The 11116-nt window shown below is 40.6% G+C and overlaps 1 protein-coding gene across 1 annotated transcript in view; it reads right to left on the bottom strand.

Moving 5' to 3' along the window:
- The window catches only part of LIPI (lipase I), a 28705-nt gene extending 18232 nt beyond the window's left edge, over positions 1-10473 (bottom strand). The window contains exons 1-5 of the mRNA XM_024217217.2: positions 10354-10473; positions 6723-7099; positions 4796-4904; positions 2119-2220; positions 1350-1439 (exon numbers count right to left, since the gene is read on the bottom strand). Coding sequence (XP_024072985.1) covers positions 1350-1439; positions 2119-2220; positions 4796-4904; positions 6723-7099; positions 10354-10432 — 757 coding nt within the window. The 5' untranslated portion in view covers positions 10433-10473. The remainder of the gene's footprint in view (positions 1-1349; positions 1440-2118; positions 2221-4795; positions 4905-6722; positions 7100-10353) is intronic.
- Positions 10474-11116: the final 643 nt, after the last annotated feature.

The following is an 11116-nucleotide window of genomic DNA, read 5'->3' as shown; positions in this document are numbered from 1 at the left end:
GGGGGGGGCAGTCAGGGGACAGGCAGCAGTTGGATAGGCATGGGAGTCCCGGGGATTTGTCAGGGGACAGGTAGGGGGTGGGGTCCTAGGGGGGAAGTTGGGGCGGTCTCAGGAGGGGGCAGTTGGGGACAAGGAGAAGGGAGGCTTAGATAGGGGGTGGGGTCCTGGGGGGCAGTTGGGGCAGGGGTCCCGGGAGGGGGTGATCAGGGAACAGGGTGCAGGGGGGGTTGGATGGGTTGGGGTTTCTGTGGGGGGCAGTCGGAGGGGGTGGATGGTGGCAGGGTGGGGCTACCCTCCCTCCCTGTGGAGTGTCCTGTTTTTTGAATGTTAACATATGGTATCCCTACCCTTCAGAGTGCAGCTCTCCACTCACAGAAGGCTGCAGCATGAGGTCTCAGCTACCTCACTCCCTCCTCCTCTTTCCTGTTGGTAGTGGCCAAGGGAATGCTGGGAAATGTAGTTCTTTCCCTGCTCCAGGGCTGGCTCTATAGGCAGGGAGCTAACCAAGGAACTACAGCTCCCAGGGCCCCCTGTTGGTTCTCAGCTCCCATGCTGGATCCCTGTCGCCCCTGCAAATGGGCTGCCCCAAGCACATGCTTGCTTTGCTGGTGCCTAGAGCCGCCCCTGGCCGCGTCAGCAGGTAAATAAAACTGGCCCGGCCCGCCAGGGTGCTTACCCTGGCGAGCCGCGTGCCAAACGTTGCCGACCCCTGAACTAGGCTGTAGGACCTTTCCATAACACTGCAGATGCCCGGGAATCCTAATGGATTCTCAAGCATCCAGAGCCATCCGCACAGGGCCCGCCACAGCAGTTCTGGTCCCTTGTGGTCCCACATTACTCTTGGCAGTGGGGCTCTGCTGTAGCCATTCTACCAGGAACTCTCCCTGGTCACAGCTGCCCAGTGGACATCCCTCTTAACAGGGAGGTCCCCACTGCAGAAGGGGTCTGTGGAAAGGCAATACAGCTGCAGTCTGTAATACTATATCACCTTTTCAATGTAAACTCTCTGGGAGAAGGATGTTGTACAACTTCTGTACCCTAAGCCTGGCATGACTATATACACATATACAAAGGTAGTAAGCATCTTACACACACTGTATACATTGTAAATAATAAGATACAGCAGGTATTTTGGTCAAAATCTAGGTAGCAGTATGCATGGACTAATTCTCATTTATCCAGTAGCAGAGTGGGAAAGAAAAAGAATACACTGGGGTCAGCCATCCCAACAGTTCTATACATGCAAACCCCACTGATTTCAGTTTTGCCTTACCAAACCTTAGTTGATTAACTGGATACATCTTCTGTCATGCTCTTTTCTGAATTAAAATTAACATATCTTTATTTACCACTAAACAGTGTTTGTGGACAGCCAGGCTGATCTGCTCCTCCATTTGGATAGAAATCGATATTTCCTAAAGGTTTCCTGAAGCCTAGAACTAAAGTAAAAACATCTGAGGTAATAAAGTACATCAATGGAATTTTCAAATGATAATTTATAATTACACAATAATGTTTACTAAGGCTTTGTAGGGGTCACCCCGCTCCTGCCCTGAAGGGCTTAAAACAGCCCTGGGAGAGGGCTGCAGCGGGGGAAAAGCTAGGCTGATTGGGGGAAGCAGCATGCCCCAATCAGACCACAGCTGGCCCTATAAGAGGGCTGAGGGCCAGAGGCTGACACACACTCTCTCTCTAGCTTCCTGAGAGAGAAAGACCTTTTTTTAAATTAAAAAAGTCCTGATACTAATTAGTTTTGGATCTACAGCTGAAACCTTTAGGTTGCTCGAAATAGTCCGATTGATGACAACCAAACCCTTCATATAAGAACAGAAGGACTGGGCCCTTCATCTCTAAAATGAATTCCATTTTCATTTTGAACAGGCACATAGGGACTTATTTAATGCCACTGAAGTCAATGGAAAGACTCCCATTAAGTACAATGGGATCAGACCCTTAGATAGCAACAACTCAGAACTGCTCCTGTTTATCAGTATGAACCAGAGCAACATTACTTAGATGCTCCTAATTGAGTTTCTCCCCTCCTCTTTCCTACTCCTGCATTCCAGTTTGTATATTTCCCTCTAAACTCAAATGGGAAAGTATAAGCTATGTCATTACCATCTATATCAGTATGAATGACGTCAACAAACTGTGCATCTGTATGATCCAATCTCTCATTTGGTGGTTTCCCACTGAATGAAGGGCCAGCTGGGTCAAGACCTGAAAGAAAAGAAGAATCATGTGGGCATTATTTTTCTAGGGTTCTATTTCAATAATAATTTTTTCATCTAATTTTTTCTCAAATGCGGCCACCGTGGCTGCATGTGGCCACCAGAGGCTTTTCATGTGGCCACAGCCTCCTGGGTGGTGATGCAACAAAAGACAAGAATGTGCAAAGTACATTATTTGTTTCTATTCTGTTTGGGTCCAGTAAAGAATAAGACAACTGTTTATTATTATTACTGAGTATGCAATAAAAATCTACATAAATTACAATGATTTGGATGTGTATATGTGCATATTTATTTGTTTTTCCTAAAGTTAATTAAACATTTTAGGAAAAATTGTCAGAATGGCCACTAGCAAGAGTTGGTGGCCGCACTCTGAGGCCACCAAAAAATTTCTTCTGAGACCCCCCCTCAACACCCATGTTTGAATAAATGCCTTTACAATCTACTCTAACACATAGTTCATGCACGACTCACCCCTTTCTATATTAATAAATTAACAATACAGTTCAAGCCTTCACTCCAGACTTAGTATCTCCTAGGGTTCCTACTAAAGGACTGCTCAGTCCACATCCTAGATTCTCTCCACCCAAAGAGCCACTCCCACCTCCCTTTTATCTAGGGGAGTAACAAGCCACCTACACCATGGTTCTGAGTCAGCAGAACTGCTTTATTCTTTCCCAGCAGAAACAATGTCTGCTATGTGAGTGGTGTATTTCAGACAAAAACTTCCAGACTGTGACGCCAAAAGAACATGGTATAACATTTGCAGCGGTCCTGATTCCAAGCGAGCCATGCCCCATTTATAGATTTGTGTTGAAATTGTCTGAAATTTGTGGTTAAACACAGTTTAATGCAAAACCAGGTGAAACTGGTCAGGTTTTGACTGAGTTTTCATGTGAAATTTAGTATTTGTGAATCTGAAATTCAGAGAATGACAGGTCTGAACACACAAGGATCAAAATAGAAGCTGGTTTCTTGAAACTTGGTGAAGTAAATGGCTTAGCTTTGTTCATCTCTGCCACAAATCCCTCAAATGTAGGGTCTCCATCCCGTATTTTTATGCACCCATATTCCACTGATATTAACATGCATCCAAACCTCCCACTGAAGTCAACAGGAATTCTGAAATACTGTATATACTTGATGATAAGCCGGTTCGTTTATAAGCCGACCCCCGCAAGATGGATAAGTAAAAATGGAAAGTTTTTATGTCCCGTTCATAAGCCGAACCTATAATTCAGGGGTCAGCAAACTTTGGCTCCTGGGCCATCAGGATAAGCCACTGGCGGACCGAGATGGTTTGTTTACCTCGCGTCTGCAGGCACGGAGGTAAACCTAAGTAAACAAAGTGTCCCGGCGCGCCAGCTGCTTACCCTGACGGGCAGGGACAGCAACTGGTGGGGAAATTTTTTGGGGAGGGGGGAGAAGCTGGGGGTTAGGAGAGTAACCCCTGTGACCACCTCCCACATGACTCCACCCCAGACCAGGACCCCCATACTCTCCCCATCCCATCCCTTCCCACCTTATCTGGGGAGGGCCAGGGGAGGATGTTTCTGGCCTGGCTGGAGCTGCTCCGGCAGGCTGGGCAGCGCAGCTGCAGCCTGCTCCGGCGGGCCAGACCGGGCGGCGCGGCGGCAGCATGTTCTAGCGGGCTGGGCCGGGCAGCACAGCTGCAGCATGCTCCAGCAGGGCGGGTTGGGCGGTGCAGCCACAGCCTGCTCTGGGGGGCGGGGCCGAGCGTCATGGCTGCAGCCTGCCAGCCCCGGAGCTGCAGCTGCTTCGGAGGCTGGGGGAGAGCAGTGTGGCCAGAAGCAGACAGACTCCGGCCCCGCCTCTTCCCTTCTGGCTCTGCTGGCTGTGCTGCCTCTGTTGGGGGGAGGGGCTGTGTCCCACCTCTCCCTCTCTATACCCGTTCATAAGCCGACCCCCTTCTCTGGAGCTTCCCTTTTTTACTAAAAAAATTCGGCTTATGAACGAGTATATACGGTACATAAAATACTTGATCAGGCCCTAGGCCTAAAATTAGGTTTTTAAATCCATATTTAAGCTCCTCTAATGCAGGTAGCCTGATCTGCGAGGGTGCTAGGCACTTGCAACTCTCATTTAGGATTCTAACTTTAGTCAAATAGGTTTGAACATTTTGGCCACAATTTTTTTTTTCTCCAAAGTGACTTAAATCCTAGGACAAATTTTTGTAGTGGATTAAAAAAAATTTAAAATGTAATATTTCTAAATACTGTTTATGCTACTGTTATATTGGGTCAAATTAATCTCTTGATTTACATCAAGGATGCATTTGATCCATTGTCTTACTAAATTTAATCATGTCCTATGTGTTGATTTTTCAACAGTGGCACCCATGTGGTATGCATAGGGTGACCAGATAGCAACTGTGAAAAAACAGGACAGGGGGTGGGGCGTAATAGGCACCTATATAAGAAAAAGTCCCCAAAAACGGGACTGTACCTTTAAAAACAGGACATCTGGTCACCCTAGGTATGCAGGTAACTCAGACAATGATGGAATATAAACTAGAATGGGGGTGGCAGGTTTAAAAGTCTTACCTGTAATTCTGCCAAGTTTACCATTATACATTTCTCCAACAAATCCAGCTATATGAGCCCCAAGGCTAACTCCAATCATATGAATAGAGTCAAGAGAAGCTCCATATGCCTGTCAGTAAAAAAAAAGGCCTGATTATGGGTTATAGAAATGTTAACCATAAGGTTTACAATATGGTTAGCTGAATAGACTTCAGTAAACTAAGTTTTACTATTTACTTTTCCTTAAAACTTTAGGGTTTTTTTTCCTGACTTTTAAAAATGATGGATTTTAAGTGTCTTTTTTATTAAACTTTTTGTACTAGTTATACTGTACAGTAGTTATAAAAACGTATGAAGGAGGCTGGTAACCTTTCTTCCAGGCTATCTCATTGATTTTTTTGAAGAAGAGACAGAGTGTTATCAGATTCTCTAGAAAGGTGAACTAAAACTATCAGCTAAAAGCTGACCCCATCCCAATACAATTAAAAAATACTACTAACAAGCTCTGATATCACATAGCCAGTTCAGCAAGTCTACATCTGCAGGAATGCTTGAGAGGAGGCAATGCTTACCACATGCAGTAGGTGACTTTAAAAAAAAAAAAAAAAAGCTATTGCAGGACTCAGGGGCAATACCAGCAGATCTAGAGCCTGCAAGGTCATGGGATTGGGAACTTCTCTCAATCAGTCCTAGAGGTATGATATTTATTCCTGTTCTGGAGGTGAATTAACAACTAAATGGCTGCATGACAATCATTTTGTCAGTATGACGTTTGGAGTCCTGGGCCTTAACATCTTTACCCCTACTTTTTACTCCCCTCGTGAACATTTTACTGTAACACAAGTTGTAGCAGAGCAAGATCTGCTCAATGCGTGTGGTGCAGCCACTGTTCCACTAGGTAGCCTACTTGCTTACTGTAAGTGGCAAGCAGTAGCCTGCATCAGAGACCTGGGATTATGCAATATGTAGTTCTGTCTACCCCAGTATGGGACAGTGCCTACATCGTTATAATTATTTTAGTCTTATGTCAGTTTTCCACCATATTTTTGTAAAGTAGCAAGTACAACCCAATCAGCATTAGCTGATCCTAGAGGCCATGCTATGGTGTGTCATATCTTCTGTCATCTCTTCTTACCACTTTCCCCCAAAACCCACTTTCTTTCTGTTAACCTTTGTGCAGATATTTTCTTGTTACAGAATCTTCAAACTTTCTGAGAATGCTCAGGATGGGAAGTGATGGGGATGGAAGAAATTCAAACAATAAAATTGATAATTAAATAAATGAGACTTTAAATTATTTTTGTCCATTTCATTAAGGACTGATCCTAAACCTAGTAAAGTCCATGGGTGGGTCTTTCCACCGACTTTGTGGGCTTTGGCTCAGACTTTTATTCATCAACAATTGTTTTAGCTGCTCCTGTTAGCACTAGTATATAAAATATTTTGTATAATGGAGAACTGTTTTTTAACTGCCTTATATCAATGATTTCTGATAAACATTCCATATAAGAAATGTTCATAAGTGGGCTTTCTTTGCATCTCATTTAGTACTTAAAGGAGTACCTGATGCAACAATTTTTAATAATGTAATGGTCTAGAGTTTTGCATATCCTTCACGTGACCTTTCTCCTCTGAGATAGCAGCTCTTTGCTTAATGCATCTGAAACTCCTTGCTGACAAAGTGATTCAAATACAATCTCGGTTCCATTGAAACAAAGCGTTCAAACTGCTTTTGACGTCAGTGGGAGCAGATGTGGGAACAAAGATATCTGAGTGATGCAGTAGTAACTTCATGCAGTCACTAATGTAAGCATTAGTACAAACATTTTAAAGTATGGTATTTATTGTGTTCTTTCTGAGACCACTATATTTTGAACACTTTTTTTTTTTACCACACAAAGCTATACTATTTTAAATCATTTACCTCCAGGGTAAATGTCTACCTTACCAACATCTGGTCAATATATTTCTTCAAGATTTCTGCAACTCTTCTGGTGTTGTGGACAGCATTATGATAAATTACAGTTGTAGCACCCCTGTTCCAATCTACTATAATGAGGTTAACGTCCTCTAAAGACAGCAGAAGTTCTTTCATGTCGTTCAGCCATACTGGTGCAGAGCCTGTTAGTCTTAAGCCATGGATTATAAAGACAGTTTTCTTGGTCACATCCAGATATGTAGATGCTGTTGTATTATATTCACTGAGACTCTCAGAACAGTTTTGGTTTGTCCTTGTGTACAACAGCAGTTTCACTTTTAGATCTGTCCCAGCTAAAGCATTGTGTATGCTAAGATCTGTGAACTCTTGACATTTTTGTTCTGTATCTGAAAAATATAAAAATATTAGACAATTGTTTGATCAGTTAGACTATGTAAAAGGCCATTCTTTTACCCTCTTTCTTTCTCTAATTGTCCACAAAGGTTGAAGTACTTCCATTTATTCTATCATTCTGAACTCATCTAAAGCCTATGCTCATTCCAACTCTGTGACACAAATCTGGGGCCAGATCCACAGCTAGTGTAAATCAACACAGCTCAATGGACTTCAAAGCTGATTTACCCAACTGAAGGTTGGGCCTCCAATATTTTAACAAACCGTTCTCAGTTTCTCCTGTCATATGCCTCTTTATATAAAACTAAGTATAAAAATACAAACTGTCAATTTCTCTTGGAAAGTTAGAAGTAGGAAGAGGAATAGTAACTACTCTGCTCCTAAATGGTAGTTTTTCATGTAAGCTTGTTATTTAAACTAAGTTTTCAGTTTACTGAGGATTCTATAAATAGGCAAAAAAATAAATGGGAATCTGGCAGAGATTGGAGGAAGTGGCTGCAGCACTTTCACAGTTCTCTGGAACCAAGTGGCATTACAGAGAAAGTGGACATGGTTAAATCACCCACACAGCTACACATGGCAGGTCCAGAGGCCCTCGATATCCACAGTGCATTGCGGTGGAAGCATGAAGAGGATTACAAACTAGCTGACAAAGGTGTGTTTTGTTTTTTTTTAAATCAAGAATACTGTGATCCACATAAGAACGTCACTTGGAAAGGTCCTTTATATTGTTTTAATCAAGAAACCAACTGACAGGTGAGATCTCTGAACTCTATGTTCCAAATCTACATAACCAAGATAAATCATGTGAATTTCAACAATTAACAGACGGAATAATTAGAGGCCAAATTATCTGTGGAATAATTGATAACCAGGCCAAAGCAAGGTTACTGCAAGGAATGGACTTGATGTTGCAAAGAACAGTGGATATATACAGGGTTAATGAAAACCAAAATAAGGTGACAGAGCAGGGTTACAAAAAGTCCTGAGTCTTCCTGCTCTATCATCTGGAAAGGCACAAAATTTCTCTCTGCTCATTCATTCAGTCACCTCATTAGAAATGATTGTAACCATAATTAATACATATTTGGAATTCCTGACTTTTAAAATTAAATACCAATTTTTTCTGAATAAAAGTGTTTTAAATGTTTTATTTTATTTGTTAGTAATTTGCAGTTATTATTTAATGTGTTACATCTTTGTGGATTAATATGACTCACTAAATCAGATAACTAATAAAAGAAGACACATCTGGCTGTAATCTTTAATAGGCTGGTATATAGTGAATCTTAGTAAAGTGAGGAACTCTGAAATTTAAGAACAGTTCAGATTCAGATGCAATTATTTTGATCTTCATACTAACAACATCAAAAGGTCCTATTTAAATGTCTTACATTGGCAAGATCCTGAAATGTTATCATCTGTCAAATTTAATTTCTGGTTTTCAAATCATGACAATGTTAGGTGAGGTGAGAAAACTAAAATAGAAATTCTCTCTCACACATGCCATTCACACACCCACAACTACATGCTGGAGACAGTTTCAGTTAAAAAAAAATTACTTAGACATCTAATTGCATTTTAAATATTCAGATTCACAGCTAAACTGTACAACATTTTCCCTTGGTGTACTATGAAACAGCTGTTCTTCATCTAGAAAATCCAAAATGGATATCACTATCTTACAATTAGATAAAATTATTATTACCATGTATTTCTCAAACCTGTGTAGTGAATTACACTGAGATACCTAAAATATTGAAATGTTCCTTCGCATTAATGGGACTATTTTGATATCTACTCATGACGCTCAATTCTCCTCTCACTTACATCATTGTAAATCAGGAATAACTCCATTCAAGTCAATGGAATTACATGGGCATAAAACCAATGTAAGGGAGATCAGACTTAGATCAATGGAAACACAAAGGCCTATCCTGTTGGAGATATCAAAGATGAGTGAAACCTATTAGCTGAAAGGTATGCTACATAAGAGTTAAACATATCTCACAAGTTTACTTTCAAGTATGAACAGAGTATAAAAGGTGTTCACTGAAAAGTAAATACAGGAAAAAGGACAAAGCATCTGCTTTGTACACTTATGCATACTTTATATTGTGGAATTAGATGAAAACTCACATGGATTTGAAATGTTTATAAATAATTTGAGACTGTTCAGCAGTAAATCATTAAGCAAACAGGAAGCTTTGCAAATTTGATTTCACACATTTTTGAGGCAACATTTATTGGTTTCAGGTTTCAGAGTGGTAGCCGTGTTAGTCTGTATCAGCAAAAACAACGAGGAGTCCTTGTGGCACCTTAGAGACTAACAAATTTATTTGGGCATAAGCTTTCGTGGGCTAAAACTCAGTTCATCAGATGCATGTAATGAAAAATGCAGTAAGCAGCATATATATACAGCACGTGAAAACATTGGAGTTGCCTTACTAAGTGGGGGGTCAGTGCTAACAAGGCCAATTCAATTAAGGTGGAAGTGGCCTATTCTCAACAGTTGACAAGAAGGGGTGAATATCAAGAGAGGGAAAATTACTTTTGTAGTGTTAAAGAGGGCAATGCAACGTATAACTAACATTTGTATAACTAACATTGCTTTTTATACACCCTCATGAGAGAATACTCAAATATGTACTTTTATCACATGAGAAAATTATAAATATCAGTTGGGCAGTTGTATTTATTCCAGTAAATATATATCATTTCACCGTTTTCTGTTTAAATTTGTACAATTTCTTTTATATTTGTCTTCACTTAGTGGCTTTTGAGGCTAGGACAGAGAGAACCTTACATAAACACATATTTTGATTGGAAGGGCTTTAACAAACAAATTATAGTGTACATAACAAAAAATAACAAACTCATACATTTGTAAAATATACTTTGAAAGTCTTCATACCTAGTAAATTAATGCTGAATAATCTCATCTTATGTTTAAAACTATTTTGCAAAAGCTATTTTACAGTTCTCATACACTTCCACAATATAAAGTGCACATACTTCTATGTTTGTGTACAAAAATGCGGAAGGAGATAAGGTATCATGTTTTCTCTTTATTTACCTTACACTGAAAAACTTTGTCCTAATTTCAAATCAGTCAAGTTCACTTGACTAATTGTTTGTTATATGAATCATGATTCATAAGGTTTAATCTACATGTCATTTTGCAGTTAGAAAAGTTAGTTTGCTTTGCTTGGAAAAAGTCAAGAGGAACTTTTAGTGGCTCTCTTACCTGATCTCACCCAGCACGTCAAAAAGATGAAGAGAAACAACTTCAACATATGGAAATTGTGAAAAGCAACACGTAACATCCACAACTGAATGGAGAAGATTTTAGTATTTCCTTATGGTGTGCTAGCTTACACTATGATCTGACAATGAAACGTCACTGATACAACAGGTGTGGTGAAGAGAAGGAAGTGACTTTGCAAAGGGCAAAAACCAATGTTCAAGCTTTTGCAATTCATGACTCCTCCTATTTCCTTACTTAAATTGGTGATGCATATTCGGTTCTTTCAGAGTTATTTTTGTGTTTTTTTTCTAATTGTCAGTTGCCCTTCTTTCTCTCTCCTTGGGAACTACTGGACTAACATGGGTCTATGCCTTGTGAGTAGTTGATGTGGTAAATTACTGGTGGCTCTGCCAGATATGTGGAATTTAGGGAGGAGTGGAAGTAATTATACATCATTTTGCTTGACCTCTCTGCTCAGATGAAATGCCAATGAAGACAGACTATGTGGTTGTTTTTGATGGTCTGTTATACATCTGGTGGTCTGCAGAGTGTGGAAATAGAAGATGCTGGGATGGGCAAAAGCAACTTGCAGCAAGAACACATTTTGGCTATAAAATCATTCCGCTGTAAGGACTAGAAAGAAAGCCATTGCATTCCTAGGGATTGATTTGACCTTGTGATTTTCCTAAGGATTCTCCCTCTAATCTTAACCCACAGAGGGATGGGGAATAGTTTATAGAAGACAGAACTGGTAGTCAGAACT

This window comes from Terrapene carolina, unplaced genomic scaffold, assembly GCF_002925995.2.
Source record: "Terrapene carolina triunguis isolate 2854851 unplaced genomic scaffold, T_m_triunguis-2.0 Scaffold38, whole genome shotgun sequence".
In the NCBI taxonomy this organism is placed as follows: domain Eukaryota; kingdom Metazoa; phylum Chordata; order Testudines; family Emydidae; genus Terrapene; species Terrapene triunguis.
Note: the sequence above shows the minus strand (reverse complement) of the source record. Positions and strands in the feature narration are given on the sequence as shown.